The following is a 23,509-nucleotide window of genomic DNA, read 5'->3' on the forward strand; positions in this document are numbered from 1 at the left end:
CTGCAGAGCCCAGACCCCATTTCTCCTCATGTCATTGTCCCTTGTGTCTTCTGACCCCTTGGCTACCTGACACGCAGAACCCTAGGGCCCAGCAGGCATGGGGGGGTGTGCACGTCTAGTACTATAGCCCAAGGCTTGGTAAGAGAGGCCTGTACAAAGCCTGCACTTCTTGAGCAGGCCCAGTGGGGTGGAAGTCCAGACTTAGGGTATCTTGGAGGCAGATGCTACCCATTTGTCTAGCTGGCCAGCTACCTAATGCCAGCTGATGACAGTTAAGTTAATCAGAGTGGATCCTTGCCAGTGACATGGGACCTGCTCTCTTCTGAAAGGGGGGGGGGTGTCTCATGCCATCACCTGCATTCAAGCAAGGAAGGAACCTCACAGGAAGGACATAGTGTGCAAGAGACCATGCTGAGCCTTCAGCTTTGAATATTTGTGCTCCAAGAGCAAGGGTTCTGAAACTCCCATTGCCCTAGAAGCAATCTTAAACCCCAGGGGAGGGTGCTGCTAAAACCGTCTGCTGCTAAAACCGTCCGCTGCTGTTCCAAGCAAGCAGACTACACACCATAGTACTTCTGAAGTCATTTGCCTTACTGCTGTAGCTGGCAGCTGGACCTACCTCCCTGTGGTACACCCCCCCAGCCCCCCAAACTCAGCTTCTCTCACCTAACTAAGTGGCCAGGGCTTCTCTGCAAAGGGCACCTACCCATCTCATCCCACTAGCCTGGGAGGTCAAGGCCTTGGAGCTGCTCTCGCCAGCCAGTCTCCACAACATTAAAGGGAGGTGGAGGCTCTTCCTCCCTGCCCTGCTTCTCTCAGAACAAGGTGGCACTGAGGACATAAAGAACCTTCTCTCTGGACTACAGTGGAGTGCACAGAGCCACCTCAGCTGAAGAAAGCTAATTCCCAAGACAAGGGTTTGGGGCATCCTGCCTGGCAACTTCTTCCCACCTCTCTCTCAAATACCCCCTTGAGCCTTGGGCAAATCATTAGCGCCAAGTGCCTGAGTCTTGGCTGCTTCCTATGGCCCCTACAGGAACTATCCCAGCCACCTGGGTGGGACAGTTCTTGGCTAGAGTTGTGTGTTTCCTAGCCTGAACCTTTACTGCCACTGGACCCAGACTCTTCCCCACTGAGTCTCAGCCCCCTCAGGGGCTAGCCCTAGCCTGCCTGGCCCAGAGAGTCTGGTGTCTACCCTGATACCCGATCGATCGTGCCACAGCAGTGCTCCTGTGCAAAAGAGCTGGTTCCTCCCCAGCATGCGTGCCTCAACCTCACCAACCTTCCTACTAAACTGAACAGGGGGGGCCGGTCGTAAAACGGGTCCCGGCCGTCGCACAGCGTGTGCTCCGGAAAGACGTCGTCCTCCAGGTCCTCCTCCTCCTCCTCCTCCTCCTCCTCCTCCTCCTCCCCCACGCTCTGCTCCTCAGCAGGCTCGGTGGTGGTGGTGTCGGAGTCGGGGCTTGAGAAGGTGGGGGAGGGGGTGAGAGCAGCCATGCGCTCGCTCATGCATGTGTTGAGAAGAGGGTAGCTGTTGCAGCCAGAGATGACTGAACTGAGGTTAGTGCGACAAGACAGAGAGAAGTTAACACCAGCTACTCCAGGGAAGGTGGGGCAGGGTGGAGAGGGACAAGGAGGACTTCTGATTTAAAACCAAACACCAACCATCAAGAAACAAAAATGAACCCGGCCAGTCCCTTGGCAGGGGAGAGAAAACAAAACAACAAAACACCCCAAACTAACAACGACAACAAAATCCATGCTCAGTAGAACGTTCTGGAGAGCACCGCCAACAGGTATGAGTGAGAACAAGGGTCCAGACTGGCCATAGCAAAAGCTCTTTGAGGACCTCTTTGACTTACGTGGGTGTCAGAGGCTAGGTGCAGACACCAGATGGGAAAAGGAAAACAAGAAGGAGGTAACCTCTAATCTTGCCTCTGTGTCCCCACCCCCCAAAAACCAGTGACCTAGAATGCCTGCTCTAGGCCCCTGGGTACTTGGGCAACACACACACACACACACACACATGCACGAGGGCACACACACATGGACATGTGGTACAGTAGGTATAGGCAGTGGTGACAAGATGGCACCCTAGGTCTCCTAAAAAGTTTGGGCCTACAGGTAACTGAGAAGGAATGACAAGAGTGGAATATGGATATGGTTCCTCCATTACTTAAGGCCAGGGCAGTTCAGGGTCTAGGCTCTGACCCTGCTGCCATCTCTCTCTCTCTCTCTCTCTCACTTTCTCTACAAGGAAAGGGAGGAGGTGCCCACCTGCCCACCAGCCGGAACCAGGGAAAGCGGTCATAGAAGGGGTCTCCACCGGTCACCACGTTGTCACAGTCCTCAACGACGCTGGAGGGCACCTCTGCCGCTCTGTCGTACATCTCCCGCATCAGATCCAGGCGTTGCCTGTCAGGGTTCAAAGGCCACATGAACTCAGACCAGTGCCCAGAAGCAGCCTGGCACCCCATTCCTTCTTCTAGGACATGAGACCTGGCCTGGCTCCATCTCCAGTGTCTGGCTAGGGTCACTGGCTCAGAGGTCTGCAAGCTAGAAGCCCTCCTGTGGCCCTCAGAATTCAGCATCCATAGGACACTTATAAGTGACCATGGAGGTGCACCACAAATGTGTGGTGACAGCAAGGTGACCTGAACAGGCAGGACAAGCCCAGAGACAAACAATAACAGAGGGCTGAATGACTCATGGGTGCCTTTTGGTAGCTGGGGAACTGACAGAGAAACAGGAAGACTCCCTGTAGTAGCTCAGAAATAGGATTTGTATGCCAGCCCTGAAAGCTCTTGTAGTGAGCGTGGATGGGGCAGGAAGGGATGGAGAAGATGGTGGCTTTTAAGTTCTTACCCTCCAAGTAAGACAAAACGGAGGAAGAATATGAGATTGTGCATGCTCAGAGTTTGGCTTCCGGAGGGCTAAACATCCACTACTGATGGTGGTATATTCAACCTGGCTTCCTGGGAGAACACAGAGGGGGTGTGTGGAGGGCGTATAGGCACATACAGACTGAGCAAGAAAAGGGAATGCCTACTAATCATGCTGTGTTGTCCATATCTGCCATCTTCAGGAGGCCTGGCTGACCGAGAAGAGCCCTCTCTACCTACCTCAGTGGTCCTCAACCTTCCTAATGCTGCAGCCTGTAGTACAGTTCCTTGTAATACAGGTGTGGTGACCCCCCAGGCATAAAATGATTTCACTGCTATTTTATAACTGCAATGCTAGCTATGAATCATAATGTAGATAGATATTTGTGTTTTCTGACGGTCTTAGGAGACCCTCACTCAACTCCCAAAGGGTTGAAAACAGCTGCTAGTAAGCCAGCCTTCTACACACAAACCAATGGATCCCAAGTCCACACCCACCTCCTCTCTTCCTAAGGTCTCACACACCTGACCCTGTTGTCTCGGACTTAAATCACCCAGGACAGCAAGAGACTAGGAAGCCCCCTTGTCCAAGGCAGCCTTATTCCACGGAGCTGGTCCTTAGAGACCTGGCGCTCCACATTTTCCTCAGAAGTCCAAGGAACATTCTAGCTTTCCTACTCCTGGCCTGCCCCGGTGTCCAGTCATGGCCCTGCAGGCTCCTATTCCCAGGGCTGTGAGTCCATTTTACTCTCTTAATGCAGATGCCTATGACATCACCCAGTCACCTTCATTAACTGAAGACTTTGCAAGAGTTAGAGGAAGTGTCCAAGGAGGCGGAAGTGCTCTTACAACACACAAGCAGTGGAGAAATGTCACGATGGAGGCACACTGCAGTCACTCTTCCACCTGTCCAGGCCTTTAGCCTTCGGGTGCTGAGGAGATGACTTCCCTCAGGCATGCAGTGTGGAGAAGCCCGGGGACCCCCCTGTGTCTGAGGCCCTTGGCACAGACCTGGCTGGGGACACTGAGCCACCTCCCAGGCCCCTCTGCTGCCTAAGTGCTCCTTCAATGCCAGAACAAAAACATCACACCAGGGGACCCAGTGCCATCTTTGTGAAGGCCAGCCTGTTTCTCTCCTTAGAGAACACCCCTGCCCATCATCTGCACCTGAGCTTCTCAAGCGTCCAGTAGTGGGTGGCCCCATTCTTCTGGTCCTGGACCTCCACTGCAACAATGGTTCTGGGGAAGGGCCGGGTCTCTCGGTCTTTGGCAGCTTCTGGAGGCAGCAGGTCTGGCGGCAGTGGGGAGTACAGAGTGTCTGTGAGGAGGACAAACTGGAACTGGACCTGGATGGGGCAAGAGATGACCGTTCATCCACCCTTTGCTGAGTGGAAGTCAGGTAGGTCCCCAGGGGGCTTCTCTTGCACCCCTTGAGATCTCAGTTCTACATTCCATAGTTCACCAAACCACTCAACAGACCTCTGGAAAAAAATGGCTGCCCACCCTCATTCTCGCCACTGCTTGTTGACTCCCAAGCAAAGCCAGAGAGGGATCTATGTTAGCCAGGCCCCAGTGCCTCCTTTAACCTCTCACAGTGGGTGCCGAGTCCAGACAAGGTCCCATGTACGCCCTCTGGTCAGCTGGGTGCTGATACTGAGTTGTGACTGAAGGCAACCAGACCATCACTCGTAGGAACCCCCCCCCCCCCCCCCCCGATGGCTCCTACCTTCTTCTTTAGCTCCACGCTGATGGCGTTGGCCTCTTTCAGGAAGATGGCATTGCCCCACAGCAAGTCCCGTAGAGAAGTAAACTGGTACCACTTCCATTTCCGGAAGGCCCACAATGCCAGCTCACACTCCCTCTCTGTCCACTGGACTGTGAGAGAAGCCGTGTTGGTCATCAAAGAAAGCCACAATATAGCCTACCACAACCTGCCCTCTGAAAGAACAAGACGCTGTGGGACTAGCTGAGAGGGCCCTGTAATAAAATGATAAATAGCCCCTCCGTAGCCACTGTGGCCAGAGGTAGATGTTCAACAGCAGGCTAACTTGGAAGACTTGCTGGGTTCTGGCCCTCTCTTCCCAGCTAGAGGCTCTGAACAGCCCCTCCCATGCTAGGCTGGAGCCCTGACACTTACATTCCAAATTCCACACGCAGTCCTCTTAATGTGGAGTAGACCCTAGCAGAAAGACCAGCCAAGCAAGCAGTGTGGAAAGGCCCAAGGTCACCCCAAGACTAAGTAGGCTCCTCAGATGAGCTTTTCTAATATGTTGAAAGTCAAAGCAGCTCTGTGCGCCACCATGATGTCCATAGTGGACCAGGTCCCACACAGTGGTTCTGGCTCACCCCCATTAGCAAAGACGTGTGGCCACTTGATTTAGTACAATTTCCCAAATCCTGCCTATACAGTAGTACGCAGGATGAAGGAGGGCAAAAGTTCACATCCACTGACTTCCAGTGAGCTACCTGGGGTCTGCTTTTTCAGGCCCTGTTGGTGGGAAACATGCTGTCTCAAGAGTCTCTTACCTTCATCCTCTGGCTCTTCCTCCTCCTCGTTAACCTCTGGATAGTACCTGGAGTCCATCTGCTTCTGTAGGGCTTCCAGCTTACTCTCATAGTCCTGAAAAGACAGTCACGGCCTGTGGCTCCACCACAGAGACTGCGACGGCCTCACTCCAGCCCAGTGGAGTGCAAGAGAGGGGCCAGGCCAGTAGAGAGGGTGGCCAGAGGGAGCAGAGGTCCACTCTCCCGGTGTGATAGAGCAGATAGGGGCCTGTGAAGTTGGTGGGCATCCTCACCAGCCTCTGCTGCTCCAGCAGGTATGTGGCCTCCTCCCGTTCCCGCCGGTACTGGTCCTCCAGCTCCTGAAGCCTGTGAGAGAGCGAGCATTAGGTGAACACAAGGCCGTCGGACTTGGCAGGCCAGCAGCCGGCCCCTAGGCCTCACCTCTGCTCCATCTCCTGCTTCATGTCGATGCCTTGCTTCTCCAGCAGTTCACGCTGGGCGAAGGCCCAGTCCACTGGCTCAGCAGGTGTCTCCGCACAGGGTGTCCGCTCGCGCTCCTGGCGGGCCTGCTCAGGATGGTTAAACCGGAACACGTGGCTTTTCCCCATGATGATGCGGTTTCCTGGGAGATGGAAGCAAAACCAACCAGTGGATTCCAACAGAGAAGAAGTATGTGTGTGTGTGTGTGTGTGTGTGTGTGTGTGTGTGTGTGTGTGTGTGTGTACAGGCACTTCCTCCGCCTCAGTATCCCAGTATGACCCACCTCAGGAAGAGCATCCAGGCCCCCAAACCCTTGCTCCAAATCACCTTTCTCTATGGAACAGGTACCTTTCTTGAATCTCAAACCCAACTCCTTCACTATGTGGTTTAGGCTTTGCAGGAGGCATTTGGTAAAGTTTAAAGATACAAGCTATAAAGGCCCCATGATGCCCTAAGGACAGCTTAATTCAAAGGACAGAAGTTCAAAGGATTAGGACACTGATATGAAAGCAGATGTCAAGGCTGCTCATGAGGTTTCTGACGAGAACAAGGATTCTCTTGGGGCTTCAGGCTTGAGGCTATGCACATTACATTCTGTCAAAGAACACAGCTACATTTTGTCCATGTGCTAATATGTGTGGGAGGGAGGCCAAACTTCAAAGTGTTAGACTAATTTAGTGGAAGAAATTTCAAAGCAGCATGGCATCCAGGTAGCGGTGGTACGGGCTTTAACAGTTGCTTTTAGTCAGGCTTATAATAACAGTGTGGAGCAATGACCAGAGCAGGAAGACTTGAAAAACTTGGAAGTTTTAGTGGGAAAAAAAAAGCACATGTAAAGGTAGAGCCAAGGAAGGTCTGTCTCAGAGAGCGCTTCCTTATAGCCAGTCACTCAGGCATTCATTGGCCACTGCAGCCATGAGCCAAGCAGGCCATTACCTCTCAAGCTGGCAGTAGGCTTAGCATTGCCTAAGTGATGCTGATTTTGCAGACACGTGGACCATTAGAGTGATGTAGTACTAGGTTTCCAAACAGATCTCAAAGGAAGTTCTGAGAGTCCAGGCTATACATACATACATTCACATATAATACATACACATAAACGACCCATATATATGGGTTAAATGTGCCCGTATGTATTATACACACATATGTATATATACATACACACACACACACACATATATATGTACACACACACTCACACACACACAAACCAGGAAACAAACCATGTGGGCTATGGCTGGGGAGGCTAGGGGGATGAGGCTTTCCAGGTCTTTGAAGGTCACATCGTATCGCCACATGCCCTTTCTTCGAACCATGGGGATTAGGATTTCATATTTGCCGTTCGGCCCCATTCCTCCTTACTGCTCTTCTATTTCTCCCATTCAGAATGAGAATGTATACCCTGCCTCACATATACCAGAAGTGTGTCATTTCTATTTTGGGTTTACAAGGGCTTGCTACAAAGTTTGCCCTAAGTCTAAGAGGACACTAAATTTGGGCTCCTATGCAATGCTGGAACTTTAAGTATGCGAAGACTCTTGGAGACAGATGGAATACACCTTGCATTATGAGATAGGCACAGGCTGGGAGACTAGGAATAGAATGCTATCAGTTCAACACGGTGTCTCCTTCAAAGGTTCATATGTGGAAGGCTAAGGGCCCAGCCAGTGGCACTACTGAAAGGTGATCAGATCATGACAGTGCTAATATCACTGATAGATTAATCTATCAATGAGTTCATGGTGGATGAGTGAGTGCAGGGTGGGGCCTGTTGGAGGAGGTAGTGGGAGTGTCTTTGGAGAACAGGTCTTATTTCCAGAACCTTCTTGTTCTCTCCTCTGCTTCCTGGCTACCAAGAGGTGAGCGGCTCTGACCCACAATGATGCTCTATCTCACCACAGGCCCAAAGCAGTGGCGATGAAGTGATGCTTCTGAAACCGAGAGCCAAAATATATCCTTCCTCCCCTAGATTGTTTTCTCGGGTACTTTGTCACAGCAACAGATGAACTGTAAGTCAGTTCCTAGAGACGTCTCCTTATATGTGTTCTTACAGTACTCAGTCCCAGGAAACTGCTACTGGGTGGGTGTTAATCTGTCCCGCACTGACTTCTCTGTAGTATCACCATTTGACCAAGCATCTGTCTGGCTCCGACCCTCTCCCCCAAGCCTAGGCCCAACAAAGTAGCCATTCAGGACTTCCTGCCCCGACTTCCCACTCCGCACTAACTCAGTATTATTCTGTGAGTGGGGCTTCCTCTGCATTTGAAGTCTCAGGTCGAGGCACTCCAGTCCTCAAGTGTCCAATCTGGGGACTACAGGGTCTCAGGGGGCTGAACAGGTGCCCGTAGCAGAGCTGCCTTTTGCTGGGAACAAACTGTGCCCAAGAGAGGATGTGCACAAAGCCTTTGCCTCGTGCCTCGTCTACCCGGAAGTCCCCGAGTTCTCCTAGCCGTACCTGACCGAAGGATGCTGGGCTCAGTGACTTTCTTGCCATTGACATATGTGTCTGCTCCTTCACAGGGCTCCAGGGTCACCACGGCTACGAGAGAGGGGGGGGGGTGGGTCTCTGTGAGATGTCATTACTTCAGTGGCTCAGTTCTCCTGGCCCCTGGTAGGTACCAGTCCGGCTCCTCATTGCTGCTGCCCATAGAGCCTGGCCGCGAGTAAGACACCTGGAGGAGCCTGAGGGTCCCATCCACTTAGTAAAGGAGAAAAATGTCAAGAAGGAGACATGTGGGCCCAAGCCAAGGCCAGGAGGCAAGGCTGTGCTTGCTTTTCTTCAGATCTGTAAGTGGACAAGAGTAATAAATAGTGGCTAATATGTCCCCAAAGAGGTCCTAGACCCCTTTGACTCATCTGCACAGGAGAGGAAAGAGGATCTGTGGACACAAAAATCTAGGAGTGACAACTGTCCCAAGCACCATTTAGGGGCCACCATCCCAAGGTGGCCAAGATGGACGGATTCGCAGGCTACCTGAGGATGTCAGATGCCGTCTGTCTTGGGCACCGGCCCTGCACTCACAGGCATGGGCACACTGTCTTCATATCAACACAGCAGGCCCAGCATGGAGACAGCACCATCTTGTGCAGGGCAGCGGTGGGCAGGCAGAGAAAACAGACTCGCTGCCCCTCAGCCAACAGGAGAGCACGCTCTCAAAACCACTTCAGTCCTACACTGGGCTCAATCCATGTGACCCACTGGTGCTCTTGCCCACACAACATCCCTACCTACTCCCATACATACTTAGCACCCTCCTTATCCCAGCAGCCCACCATGTCCCCGAGCTCTAGCCTTTAAGGAAGCTGGCTTCCCAAAGCAACGGCCGCTTGGCCACAGGAGTCACTAGGCCTTTCGCAAACACCTTTCTAACAAAGGATGTCACTCAAGCTGCCCTCCAGAGTCACATGATCACATGGTTCCTGTACAGAATCATGATTCAGGATCCACTTAGGGCTGGGAAGCTGGGTGGATGGCATGTGCCCTACCTCAGCCCCCACTGAGCACTGATGCCTGGTCAGCAAGATGGCAGCAGGACGGGTAAGGGGGGAGGCGGAACAACACTACCTTCTCCGCCTCCTCGGGAGTCACTCCGGAAGATGCAGTGCTCCTCCTTGATGAAGTGCCCACTCAGGACGATGTCTTGCCGCCTCTCTGCATCTTCTCTGCCCACTCTGTTGAGGAAGCATGGGGCAGTGGGGCAGCAAGGCCCCAGCATACCCACTCTGCCGGCTCACTCCTGCATGCAGCCTCCCAGGGATGCTCAGCTGATTCTGTTGTTGTTTGGTTTGGTTTTTTTTTTTTTTTTTTTAAACACCAGGGTGTATGTACCATGGAATATTGGGAAGTGAGAGGGGTCAAGACACCACCAGTGCAGCCCAGCTATAGAGAAACCCAGGTAGCTCCCAGCAGCACTTTAGAAGAAGCATCGCATCGCGGGCCACAGAGGGCTGATACCCAACTCAGCTCTTACAGGGCAGTGCAGGATGGTGGGAATAGGGGGCCCACACTCCCCTACCCACTAGACCCAGGCTGACCATTAACTTGTGACCCCCACCCCGTTGGCTGGTGACCCATCTAGCCCCTACCTGGTGACTCCATCTTTGATGTAGTAGAGGAGGCATTCGGACATCAAAGGATCCTCATTCAGGTTGACGAGATGAGGTGTCTGGGGAGAAACAGAAGGATCACTCTCCTGGGGAGGAGCAAAATTCTCAGAGTGGCCATTCTGCCTGTCCTCTGCTTTTCTATACCTGGGCTTGTTGAGAACATACTGCCCTCCCCAACCTGTCAGAGAAGAGACATGGAGGACAGGGGTCGCCAGGGAACCTTTAGTAGAGTACTCAGAACCCCAGAGGCCCAAGCTCAGCTGGCCCCACTACATTGACAGCTCCTTGTCAGGAAAATGAAAGAAAAAAAAAAAAAAAAAAAAAAGCTCTGGGCTCAGGCTCAGCCCATCTTGACAACAGCGGGCTCGGTGGGGCCAGCGTCTGAGTATTTGGGGTGGGGGAGCCTGGCTGCAGGGAGATCTGGGAGACACTGCTCCCGGTTTTTGGAAGGCTCCAGGTATAAGGCTTAGATGGGATCTGTGGGCGGGGTCCTGGGTGTGTAGGGTGCAGGCTGGGTTCTAGGACTGGTCCTGCTCTCTAACCCAAGAGTCTTAGGCTCCAGAAAGCTCATTCCAGGGAACAACCTGGCAACTGAAGGCTCCCTAATGAGACTGTCACCAGGCGGGGTGATGGAGGACCCTGGCCAAGGAAGGGTCCCTTAGAAACCTGGGAAAACCCAGCTGACAGTCACTCCTGCACTATCCAGGCCCTGTTTGTTATATTCCTAACTCCAGGTCAAGGTGTCTACCTTCTATCTCCCACACTCATTGATAACTGTCTTCTGCCTCCTATTTCTTGTCTCAGTCCCCTCCCCCATAAGCTTCTTAGAAGCCACTGTATACTCATGTCCCAAACGAGGATCCTGAACTGGGGGAGAGGTACCAGGATGGAAGTGCTTCTTATTTCCCCCAGGACATTGTGGGGTGAGCCACTGCCACACTCAACTATAAGTTTAAGTGCACCCTTGAGCAGGGGTGTAGAGGTCCTGGCCATTAGCACTGACCGTCCTCAACTAGTTCAGCCAGGAAGAACTTGGTACACTAGGCTTGCAGGCCATGGATTTGAGTAATGAAAACAAAAACAAAAACACACAAAACCAAACCAAAACAAACCAAAACAAAACCTCTCTGGGCATAATGTATCTCTTATTTGGGCAAGTTTACATGAGCACCTCTGTGCGTGCACAGTGAACCAGCCTTGCATGGTCTAGCTAGAGCTCACAGGAACACCTATACACCTGGGCCCCTCTGCATGCTCCACAACCCGCCACCTCCAGCTATCATTGGATACATTGTTCCTAAGCAGCCCCAGTCCAAGGCAGGATGGCAGAATCTAGGGAGGTTGCCAAACAGACCCAGACCTCTAACTCCACTTCCTCCAAGGCGGCCTCTCTGACACAAAGCAGGGCATGGAACCTGGCTATGGCAGGGGACCAGTGCCGGCTTTATGGACTTTCCGCTTCTCTGCCTTGCAGCCAATGGAGCTGCTCTGGGGAGGAAGGTCAGAAGCTTCCAGGAGCAGCAGAGACTCAGGGAAGAACTAGGTCCACCAAATTCAGCTCTCCAGTCTGGGCATCACCCCCAAGTTTTGCTCCTATCTTGAGGAATCCAATTAAAACTTCAGGCAGTTCAGAGACCCATGCCACGTTACCCAGCCACCAGGACACCCCACCACACAATGGACAGTCTGAGTAAGGCTGATCCATGCCTAGGCCAGAACCCCATCCTGCTATATCTCCCCCCCCCCCCGGGAACCCCTGACGCGTTGACATCCATCAGAGGTAGTGCCACTTTGTCCACATTGGCACAGGACCATGACCCAGTTCCTACCTTTTTGGGTGAAAACACACCCAAGGTGCCGCCGTCTTCCCTCATGGCCACACCCATCTCAGCCAGCAAGGCTTCCCTGAAAGGCAGGGCTGAGGTCAGTACAAGCTCTGAGGCTTTCAGGACTACTCCCACCTTGCCTGACCCACCCACCAACCAGGAACTATCAGTAGTGCTTGGGCGATGTCCACTGGTAAAACCGTGCTGACTCGAAGACCTGTTCTCCAAGGCCTCAATAGCCAATGGCCAGTGCCACGTGTTAGCTGCCTAGGTAAGACAGCACAGATTTGTCCCACGGCTGGAATGCAACCTCCCCCAGGGTTTAGGTTTCCAGGCATGAATGTTCCCACCCCTTGAGTCTGTTCCCCCAGTACCCACCTCTCCATCCGGATGGCTTCTGTCCGCCGCAGCTTCTCTTCCCAGGTCTCATTCAGTTCAGCGATGATCTTCTCTGTTTCCTGGGGAGCGAGATGGACCACAGTGAGACCCCAGGGTGCGTGGTGGGGTGTCAAAAGACGCACGGGACGCCTACTCTGATCTACCCATGGACAGGACATTCTCCACAGTTATGCAAAGAGCAGGGACTGACTCTGACATGAACTCTGGTGTCCCATATCTGACCACCTCCCCTTGGTGGGGAGGCCTGGTGACACTCAAAGAAAGAATAAGCAGGCTACCAAGATGGGACTTGATAGCCTATGACCATATAGTAGGGGAAGAGGTCCCTCTCAGTCTTAGACCTAGGGGAAGGGAATAGGGTGAAAGCAGGAGGGAGGGAGAGAGGGAGGAATGGGAGGATACAAGTGACGGAATAACAATTGAGTTGTAATCTGTATAAATTAATAAAATTAAAATTGGAAAAAAAAAAAAAAAAAAAGATGCACAGGAGCCAGGAAAGGGGCTGCAGAGCACTAGGGCGTAAACTCCCAGGCACCTGCCAGCAGGTCCGATTCTGAGGGATCACGGTGAAGTACAATAGACATGATGCTTTCTGTGGGCGCACCCAAAACCATGACAGCAAAATTAATCAGGAGGGGAGAGGAATCAAATACCCCCTGGAAGGCGCTGGAAGCAACTCCCACACGGAACAGTTCCTTCTCAGGACATGACAAACACTGTCCCTCGTTTCCTTCCCACTTACGTCCAGAGGGACCCCTGTACTTCAGGTGGGCCCTCAAGTCCCAAGTAGGAGGCTTTATGCCTCTTGCTCCTTGGTCACCCTACATTATTCCTCATACGAGCCTCTGTCCCTTGTCTCTTTGATCCCTCAGCACCCTGGGATTTGGGCTCTCTGTTATGGGCCACACTGCATTCAGAGGACAGTATGAGGCTGAAAAATCCAGAGGTAGCCAATCCTGGTGTTGGCAACTAGGGAGCACATAGGAGAGGAAAAACAGACAGCCTGGAATGCCTACCTCCCTTCTTGATGAAGACAACTCTGCAGGATGACAAGCAGAGCTGCCAAAACCCGCAATGGCACCATAGAGGTGCTGCTGAAATAGGGCACCCCTACCTCAGCCACTGCACGACCCATTATTTCTTGTACCAGTGCTAGCTCACCCAGTTCAAGACTCAGTGTGAGCCCTGTGCCTGGCATTCCTCACTCGGGCTTCCGTCCACTACCACTCAGGGTCAAGGTACAGGAAGGTTCGAGACCCTTCAAAGGCACGGACTGCCCAGAAGCTCTGTTTATTATCCAAACCTTGTACAGTCTGATGCCTGAATGTGCTATCTATTCCGGCGGCCATGGTTAGGCTGACATGGTGGCCACATGCCAAAGGCTTCCTTGATTATCTCACTCTGATCCTAGAAGGTAAGGCTGTACACAATGGGTGTTCCAGCATTCACACGCAAGAATTCCCTCTTGCTTCTCTAAGTCTACCTTGTCCCAAAGGCTGATGCCCATCACCCACCCCCGAGTGCCCTGGACCAATTGGCCCTCACCTTCAGCCTTTCAATGGCCTCCTCACTTCCTGGAGCAAACAAGATACGCTCGTGGAGACTGGACACGGAGGCCGCACGACTGGACAGGGCTGAGAGCGAAGACGAGGGGCTCATGCCTACCAGGGCATTGGTCACTGTGGAGAAATTGTTAGGGGCTTTGCTTAGCTCCACCCCCACCACGGTTACAGATACTGTTCTCAAGGTCAGACATGTCTAAGGCTTGAAGGGAAGGCAAGATAGAAGGAGGGAGAGAAGAGAAGGAAGCAGTTGGGGAAAGCAAGAGGCGGGGTCAGGGGAAGGCAGGAAATGGGAAACACAGGCAAGGCACAGCAGCCTGGCCCAGCTGCCCAGGACAAGTGCATGCGAGGTCTCCTGCTATCCTCATCCCTGCCACTCTGCCTGCCTGACCTGCAGGTCCTCTTTTCCCCTCAGCAGCACCCACAGCCCCTCCGTCCCACATTCCACTCCACTCTCCCTTTGACTAGAGATTTTTTTTTCAGCCCCTGTACCTGCAAGGCCCATGCTTGCTAGTCACCTCACAGCACCCCTGCACCTGAGGCCAGGAGCTCACTTAAGCTCATTCAGGCATCTGCCCTCCCTACACCCCAATGTCCATTTTCATCTTCTGTGGATTGTCTGCACCTCTGCTGCCGGCCAGGCTGCATTCATCTTCCCACTGAACCCAGAATGGTACCAAAGACTGCCTGGGGAAGGTACATGGAGAATACTCCTGAAGGAGCCCCTACTCTTCCACCACCCCAGAATTCTATCACCCCCTAAAGATGGGGAGTTGGGCTGTGACACTTGGAGAAGTGCCAGGCCCTTCCCAGTAGAAGCAGACACAGAGCAGGGCAGCAGCCAACACAGGACAGCACGGGGCACTGGGGAGGCAAACCCCAAGGATCCAGGCCCCCTCAGGATAGAGGAGACACTGTGGGGCAGGACTTGGGCAGCAACCATTGCTATATTCAGGCTCAGGAACCTTCCAGGGACCCAGATGTGGGAATAACTGGGGCAGGAGCAGGCAGAGCTAGGTCTAGGTCAGGAGCCAGGATAACATGTCCTCTGGCCCTCCAAGTCCTTGGGCTCTAACATTTGACCTTTCTAGACCCATGTGCCCAGGAGTCTAGCTCCATCTACTTTTGGCTGCACTCTGCCTACTTATTGCCTCAGGTTCCCACACGGACAAGGATGAACCAGGAATGTGGCTGGGAGGCGGGCACAGTCCCCCATGTACTAGTAGGTACCCCGATGGGGGGAGGACTGTTGCTTTACAGCCCTGAAGTAAGGGAGACAGAAGAGGTGGTGGGGTCTCCCTCCCCACCCGTGCTGCCCTGTGCCCCCCATGGCTGGGATGAAAGCAGGGGTACAGAGCAGCAGCAGTGGGGAATACACACATTTGGGTCCTCCGGGCACAGTGTTGGCTATGGGGAAGGCAGGCAGGGGAGGAAGAGACAGAGAAACAGAGCAGTTTGTCTCCCAAGGGTCCATGTACCCATCTCACAGAGCGAATAGCTTAGAATAAAGGAGTCTTCAGTGTAGGGGCACAGGCCTCGCCGAAATCCCAGCACCTGCAGCTGGCCTGTGAGCTTCCAGGAAGCATCCTTGGCCGTCTTGGGCCAGCTCCAAACCCAAACCATGCAATCCATCCAGGCCAAGGCCAGAAACCCTGTCCTTGCCCGCCCAGCCCTCCCACCCCGAGGCATTCTGCCCAGGAGCTGGAGGAGGGACGAGGCTTTGGGCAACTTCAACATTTCCCGACATCCGTGGGTATAGCCATCAGGATATAAGTAGGAGGCAGCCCCAGAAAAGAGGGCATGGGGCCCCAAAAGGTCCCTAAGCCTGAGGCCCCTGCCCTACCCAGGGCAAGACCACACAGACACTCACTGTCAGTGATATCTCCAAGACCTTGGGCATACAGCAGGTCTCGCAGCCTGGTCACCTCATCCTTCAGTTCTCGAATGAGCTTATTGTTGGGATCTTCATTGATAACGGCATTACAGCGGATCTGCTTGGCCCGGTCTGCATATCTGGGCAACAAAGGGACTTATGAGTTGAGGGATGGTTCCATATAGAGGGCCCAGGGGTGCTCAGAACTCTGCGTGGTGAACAGCTAGGGAGAAAATCTTTCACCTAGCAGAATAGGAAATCACACCACTACCCCAGGGGATGGCCTTTAGGACTGCTGACCAAGGAGGACCTGCAGGTAGGACAGTCCAGCCTGCCTTGTCTACTAAGGAAACTGAGGTGCAGGGGCCGAAGGCACAGAGTAGTGTCCTACCCCATACTGAGACCCCTGGATCTGAATCTCATATTCCAGGGTAGAGAGGGTAAGTCTAGAACAGATGCCTGTGTATGAATGTGAGAACGGCCACACACGTGTCAAAGATCAGCATGCTATCTTCTGTCCCAGAAGCACACGTGAGTGGGCCGCAACACAGACTCCACTCCCCACAGAAAGTGTGCACTCTATAGAGGCCAAACATTCCCAATCTGATCGATCCAGCTGCCTTCCGCACCCAGGCTTCCCATCCCAGCATGCCCACCCCATAATGGGAGATTCTGGGGAGAGCTCCTTGGACCCCATTTGCTAACGTAAAGGCCTCCACTCCCACAGACAGAAGTATGGCTTTCCCAGACTGGTATCTCAGGGCTCGGGGCCACCTGCAGCCCTGAAATAAACCCTAAAGGATGACAGGAACACAACAGGGCCCCAAACACCCTGGAGCTCCAGAACACTTAACTGCAGGCCTCTGAGTTCCTGGAGAACGCTCACCAAAGGAACACCTTTTTACTGGTGTTTTTGGTTGAAGCATAGAAAGATGTGTTCTTCCCCCAGGGCGCCCCCTGCAGAACGTACCTCAGTGTGCTAAGGGTCTCATCATAGTTGATGTCCGCAGGGCTCAGGGCTGCCACCATAGCTGTCCTTGAGTTGCCACCTGTGGGAAGACAACCAGTTTGTATGCAAGGTCCACTTATTGCAGCTACAGGTGGAGATGATGAACTCCGAGGAAGGGGGGAAACTGAGTCACAGTCCTGTGCTAAGTAGACAGTGGCAGGTTAGGCCTTCCTTGGCTACCCCTCACTTCTCTTTAGCCATTTTCCAACCTTGGGCCTCCTTTCCCCTAGAGCAGAGCTAAGGCAGGGAGTTTGGGCTTTTGTTTGTTTGCTTTTGTTTGATATTCTAAGACTTACGGACAATATTTTTTTTCACCCATTTTTTTAATCATTTCCATTTGAAATACTTTCCTCACGATTTTAACATCAGCTTCCTGGCTTAGAGTAGGTAATAGGTAAAGATAGAAGCAGAGGTTATCAGGCTCTACGTGGCTCGAGTGCTGGGTAGCTAGTTAGGGTCAGTTGGCTCAGCAGGTCAGGACAAAGTCAAACGCTGAGCCTGCTTCCGTCAGCATGACTGCCATTTGTCCCCATACTCCAACTAGGCTTATGCTCTTGCCTGCTTTGCCTCAGAGAACTGTATCCTTGGGGCCACATCCCAGAGGTGGGGCTCTCCAGGGAGTCTCCTAAGGAGATTGTGAGGAGAGAAAGGCTTGGGCAGAGACCCCAAGAATGGCTATATCAGGGGATTCTCCCCAAAACACTCCTCCAGGGCGAAAACTGGTTGTGGCCTTGTGAAAGAGGCCTGTTTCTTTCCTAGGTCTAATCTCAGGTGAAGGAACAGGCAACTGCGCTGACACTCCTGTCCTCTCTCAAGGGCCCATCTACCCCTGCATGCTCTTTACACACGGCTGCCATTACACATGGCGCTGGCCTGAGCCGGATATCAGCGTAGGCAGCTGTGGGGTGCAGAGTCATGCTGCCAAGGAAGCCAGGGGTTCTGCCTAAGACTTAGCTTATCACCCTGAGTGTCAGCTTTGCCAGCTATAAGGTATCCAGAGAAGACCCTGAGGTCATTTCGGAATGGACGGGCTCCATGATGTACATCCATCAGCCTTCATCTCTCTCCATCATCTCTCCCAACTCAGAAAGAATTCAGGCAGCGAGGAGGCTACCGTCAGCCCCTCAGGTCCCAGAGGGTAAGCAGAGCTCCCAGAATCAAGGGCCACATCCCTGTTATACAAAACTAAAGGTCCAGAAAAGGGTGGGGATTTGTTCAGGTGTCATAAGCAAGTTCACCCACAAAGGTAGACACCAAGGCATGTGTTCTCTGGGCCCCAAGGGTCATTCTGGCCCTCCAGGCTTGCTTTGGTTCACCTACCCTTGCGCCAAGCCTTCCAGAAAGGCTGTACTGAGAACCAGCTGGCCCTGCCAGGGCTACTTAGGACTTGCCCAGAAAGGGCAAGAGAATGCACCGTGGTGTAGCAATATTTCTTTTCCCACAAGGAGATGGGCCTAGCTCAAAGCAGGAGTCAAAACTTGGAACCAGCAAATTGGTGCATGCTCACCCAGGTTTTCCCGGAGAAGCCAGGTCAATACGGAGTCTCTGTAAGGGATGAAATCTGTCTTCTTCTTTTTCTTGTTCTGTGGGGACATTCAAGGTCAACACTGAGTCTACCAGAAGGGAAAGGAGGAACAGAGGCCAGCACCATGTTCTCGGTGCCTCCCCACACCTCCTCTGAATCCTGGGGTGCTACCTCCCTGCAATTGCTATCTGGGCTGAAATCGAGGCTGTGCTAGCATACCCTTCCAGCGCTCCTTCTTCACACCCCACTGTGCCTGGGCCACTTGCTGGACTCAAGCCCAGGAATGCTCACATTACAGGCCCTGACCACTGTGTCTTCCCCCACTCTGCCAGGACATCAACCTCTTCGAGCAGGGAGAAATGGCTTCGCCACTAACGAAGCACCGCCAGTGTTCACCCAGCCTCTATTTCCCCCACAAAACTTTCTCCTGTCCCTCAGAAGTCACCTTGGAGGCCCTCCCTTAATAATCTGCTGTGCCCACACCTCCCCACAGCACAGAATCCTCCATCCCCCTGACCTTCGCTTCTTCTGGACATTCTGTGAGCCAGTTAATCATTGTGTAAATTATGGATACATAATTACTGTTGGTGTCTATTAGTTAACGGTGCATTTGTCTAAGAATTGTTTGTTGACTGGCTGCTGTAGCCAGCAGGCACAGCCCTGTCCCCTGGAGCCTCCACGCTGAGGGAACCACACAGATGCCATCTCAAGGGTTGTTACATGTCCTCAAAGACACAGCTTATCATTATTCTTAGGATGACCCTAGGATACGCTTTCACTGCCTCACAAGGGTAGAAAATTCTAGTACTCTTAAGTCACGCTGTCTGCTGCAGCAGGTAAGAGGGCCCCGAGCTCAAACACTCAAGTACTTTCTGTTTTGCCTTTGGAAACGCAATACGAGGGGAGAAAATATTCCTGGTTTGGTTTTTAAACTTCTAATTCCTGAGGTTGAGTTTTCTGTCGGATGTTGTATTTCCCATTTCTGCAGCATAAGTTCGTCACTCGCACAGCCACCTTAGCCAAGGAGCCAGCTGTTCTATGGGGACATAATTCCTCTGATCTCCCTTCTTCCTCTGGCAGCCCCTGTCCAGTCATCTCTGCCACCTCCCAGAGCCATACTCCATTTGCTCTCTCTCTCTCTCTCTCTGCCATCTCAAGCCTGAATCACTGCCACATCAATTTTCTATTCTGCCAACTCCCGTGCCAGGCCGGCCATCTCACTCCCACTCTACATTTGCGCCTGAGCAAGGCTCAGATTAAGTCTGACTGGGCCCTGCTTTCCTATTAAATCACAGTCAGCCAAACTCTGAGTGTGGACCAAAGACCTCACAGCCATCCTTGGACCCCTGTAGTGTCTCCTCACCTCCAACTGCTTCCTCTCTTGGCTCTGTTCCCCCAACCAGAAACTTAAAATGCACTGCATTCCTAAAAGTTTCTGTTCTGTCCCCTCACACTGTTCTCACAAGGTCCTCTACCGTCTCCCAGCTCCTCACTCCTGGCCTCACAGCTAAACACACCAGTCCTCAAGTAGTTTCTCACAGCGGTGCACACGGATCCCCAGAGTTCCGCAGTTTCATTCATGGCTCCTCACACAGTTCTCACAGTCCTCCCAGTGACTCGCAGTCCATCACACAACCTTTTCCTGAAAAGTTTTTTTTTTACTGTCCCTTAAACCATTTCCTTACAGGATCCCTGATATGTTTCTCCACTTTCCAGTTTTCCCATACAGTCTTCACAGTGATCATAAGACACACACACACACACACACACACACACACACACACACACACACACGTGTGTATACACCATGCACACACACACATGTTTACACACACATGTTTACACACCATGCACACACACCCCACACTGTTCCCTCTACACAGTATTCTCACCACTTTAAACATCTATTTATGACTCATCAGTTTCTCTATAGTCCCTGCACAGTCCACGTAGCTCCTCACAATTCTTCCAACATGGCCACACACATACTTCAGACACCATTTCCTCACCAGTTCTACACCGTTTCTCCTAAATCTACATTCAGCCCCTCACAATTTTCCACATAATTCCCCAACCCTACACAGCAATTGTGCAATTCTGTAACCTCCTCCCACAAGCTCCGCAGTTCATTTTCCCTCAAAAGTCTTCACAGTTCCTCAAACAACTCTTTACACGGTTCCTCACATAACTTCCCCCACACACATTCTCAAAGTCCCTTTACACACTTCTGCACGGCTCCCATTACTCACCCAGCTGCCCACATAATTAAGTTCTCTAAAAGTCTTCACACAAATTCCCAAAAACCCTGGCCACATTTCTTCATGTTGTTCCTCACATTATCCTCCCAGCTTCTCACAGCTCCTCACAAACTTCGCCTCTCCCAGACCGCAGCATGATAGCCAATACTGTCAACTTGAAAAAACTCTAGAATCAGAAGACAAATCTCCGGGCTTGTCAGTGGTGTTGTTTCTAGCTGAGTTAACTGAAGTGTGAAGACCCAACCCAAACGTGCGTGGCACCGTTCCACACATGGGTTTGGGGGGTCCTGGACTGAATAAGAAGGAGAGAGCTGAGCTAGTGTTCATCGCTGTCTCCTTCCTAAGTTCCTGTCATAATGTCTTCCTTGGTGTGATGGATTGCGTCCTTCAACTGTGAGCCAAAAAGAGCCCTTCTTTTCTCTATCTAAAAACATGCATGTATTTATTTATTTACATACACACTTGAGCTCCACTGTATACATATGGCAGTTATTTATTTTACATACACACATGAGCACCACTGTATACATATGGTGGTTATTTATTAATATTTGTACACACATGAGTACCACTGTATACATGTGGCGGTTATTTATTAATATTTGTACACACATGAGCACCACTGTATACATGTAGTGTTCAGAAGACAACTTATGGCAGTTGGCTCTCCTTTCACCACACAGGTTCCAGAGGTCAAACTCAGGTGGCCACACTTGGTGACAAGCACTTCTATGCACTGAGCCATCTTGTCGGTCCCCTTCCTTTTTCAAGTTGTTGTTGAAACGAGAAAAAAATTAACATACACACACACACGTTTCATTTCAGTTTCTTTAAAATTCTTACTCTGTTTCAAAGCCACTCACACACTTCTTAGAGTGCCACAAAATTCACGACCCTGATGATTCCTCACACAATTTCCACGTAGCTCTCCAGTTCCACGATTTCATCTCACGTTTCCACAACACATCATACACCCCACACTAATTCTCAAAATTCACAGAATGTGTCTGTCCGTCCCTGGCAGAGTCTACCACCAAGTTCCTTGGGCATTTCCCACAGGGTTCCTCATAGTTCCTCAAACAAATCCCCAGATAGTTCCTCACAGCTTTCTGTCATCTCCACCCAGTGCGAGTCTCGTTCACTCTCACTTCCCCACATGCTTCTTTGGAGTCTACTGAAGAGCGTTTCCCTGCTACAGTTCCTTGTGTTTCCCTCATACTATTCCTACACCTTTTCTGTATTTCCTCTCACATCGCCTCTTAGCATCTCCCACAGTCCTTTGTGCACCTCAGCAGCTCACATCAACCCTTCCAACGGCATGCCAAACCCACTCGCCTGCCTGGCTTCTTGCCAGTCCTCAGATCCTCCACCTGAGGCCATGTCTCTCTAGAAAGCTTTCTATCCGTTCAGATGAAAGAATTTCCCTTTGGGACCATCATTGAAGGCCATTTTTTCTTCTGTGTAGAATTCATCCCAATTTATAACTACATGTTTGTGTTTCTGTTTATTGTGCCTCCCCAAATGCGGAGCCAGATTTGTGCTGTTCATGCCAAGACCCCCGGCTGCCAGCCTAGGTCCTGGCTCTGAAGTACACTCATTCACTGCTTCCTCATTAAGTGAATGAGTGAGCTGTGGGCCTTGGTGCTGAGCCTTGCGTGGTAGGGAGCTGGAGTCAAGATACTCTGCTTCCAACCCCGCCCCCTTGAAGTTATAGAGATCAGCTTACCTTGTTGGGTCCAGAGTCCTGAAAAAACAAAGGATAGAAAGACTCTAAGAAGCTGGAGCAAAGCTAGGGTCTAAGGGTACAGTGGGCAGAGAGGACAGACTGGCCCCAGAGGGATAAACTGTACGCAGAAGCCCAAGTGCATGCTAGGAATCTGTCATTCACTGCCCAGACGCAGCTGGCCACTCTAAACTGATCGTGACAGGCAACTCAAATAAGAGTGTGACTTCTTGGGCTGTCGTCACACAGCAATCTTTGCGTACTCTTACGAATTTCAGACCGGGGATAAGGTCTCTCAGATCCTTCCCTGGGTATTTTGGTGAGTAGACACCATAGTGGCATGTCAAAACCAGCTCTTCACTCCCAAGGACTGTGAGCGCCCTCTAGAGGATGTCTTGTACCAGACCAACAGCGGTCAGAGCTAACCACTGTACTACCCATCCACAGTTGAGGTGGTAACCCTCAGGAGGGTGTGATGAAGGAGGCACGTAGCCTCTGTTTTTACAGGTGAGGAAGCTGGGGTTTTAACAAGACTTTCTACTTCATTTTCAGCTTCATGGCACCCTCCACATCTCTTTGAACTCTAGTTACTTCTTCAAAGACAGAGCCTAGGAACATGTATGAAGGACAGCCAGCTTTTCCTTGGCAGCAGGTGAGGGTTACATCCCTGCAATCCATCCCACCAAGGAAGCCCCAGAAGCCTGACACCAGCTCACCATTTCAGCCAGAGCAGAGATGACCTTTCCCAGGGTGGTCAAAGACTTGTTGATGTTCGCTCCCTCCTGTGGGTAGAGAAGATGGTCAGGATGGGAGGCGGCCCCTGGAGCTCGTTGATCTAGCGTGACCCCCCACCCTCCCTGGGGCCTGGTCTGTGTGGCATGGTGCTGAGGCTCCAGGTCCTAAGCTGATCTCTGAGGTCACTAGGCACAGAGGATTCTGGGGCAAGCAGCTGGCCAGAGGTCCAGGCTTTCTGCTCAGCTCCCATCAGCACCCTAGTTAACCGCTCACACGTCCCCTCACAGGACATTACAGAGGTCCATCCCAATCAACAGGTCATGGCCTGGGCCAAAGTGGGAGACACTCAGAAAAGTAAAAATGCTCCTTCCTGACATACATGGTGATTCCTGGGGAGGGTGTGCCCTTAGGACACCAGATAGCAAGCTTAACCCACTGCCACCCCACATCTGTCTCCTCCAGGGTGGGAAACAGAAAGTACTGAGTATGAAGTACAGCGAATGGCACTCTGAGCTCACTTTGGACGGTGTCTGTCTTCATTTTCTAGATCTGGAGCACCAGGCTGATATTCTGTCTGCTGCAGGTCAAAGGCTCTAGCCCATGTACTCACCCCACCATTCCT

General features: G+C 52.0%; 1 protein-coding gene across 1 annotated transcript in view; it reads right to left on the bottom strand.

Annotated features, from left to right (window-relative positions):
• Positions 1 to 23,509, bottom strand: part of Kif1a (kinesin family member 1A) — an 85,499-nt gene that overhangs the window by 32,358 nt on the left and 29,632 nt on the right. The window contains exons 9-26 of the mRNA XM_051154373.1: positions 22,869 to 22,934; positions 22,156 to 22,173; positions 18,154 to 18,229; positions 16,608 to 16,686; positions 15,635 to 15,777; positions 13,748 to 13,881; positions 12,182 to 12,261; positions 11,807 to 11,882; positions 9,957 to 10,036; positions 9,436 to 9,542; positions 8,326 to 8,409; positions 5,829 to 6,009; positions 5,681 to 5,753; positions 5,409 to 5,502; positions 4,609 to 4,757; positions 4,050 to 4,228; positions 2,278 to 2,415; positions 1,283 to 1,555 (exon numbers count right to left, since the gene is read on the bottom strand). Of these exons, the coding sequence (XP_051010330.1) occupies positions 1,283 to 1,555; positions 2,278 to 2,415; positions 4,050 to 4,228; positions 4,609 to 4,757; positions 5,409 to 5,502; positions 5,681 to 5,753; positions 5,829 to 6,009; positions 8,326 to 8,409; positions 9,436 to 9,542; positions 9,957 to 10,036; positions 11,807 to 11,882; positions 12,182 to 12,261; positions 13,748 to 13,881; positions 15,635 to 15,777; positions 16,608 to 16,686; positions 18,154 to 18,229; positions 22,156 to 22,173; positions 22,869 to 22,934 (2,030 nt within the window). The remainder of the gene's footprint in view (positions 1 to 1,282; positions 1,556 to 2,277; positions 2,416 to 4,049; positions 4,229 to 4,608; positions 4,758 to 5,408; positions 5,503 to 5,680; positions 5,754 to 5,828; positions 6,010 to 8,325; positions 8,410 to 9,435; positions 9,543 to 9,956; positions 10,037 to 11,806; positions 11,883 to 12,181; positions 12,262 to 13,747; positions 13,882 to 15,634; positions 15,778 to 16,607; positions 16,687 to 18,153; positions 18,230 to 22,155; positions 22,174 to 22,868; positions 22,935 to 23,509) is intronic.

The sequence above is a fragment of the Acomys russatus genome, chromosome 12 (genome assembly GCF_903995435.1).
Source record: "Acomys russatus chromosome 12, mAcoRus1.1, whole genome shotgun sequence".
Lineage (NCBI taxonomy): Eukaryota > Metazoa > Chordata > Mammalia > Rodentia > Muridae > Acomys > Acomys russatus.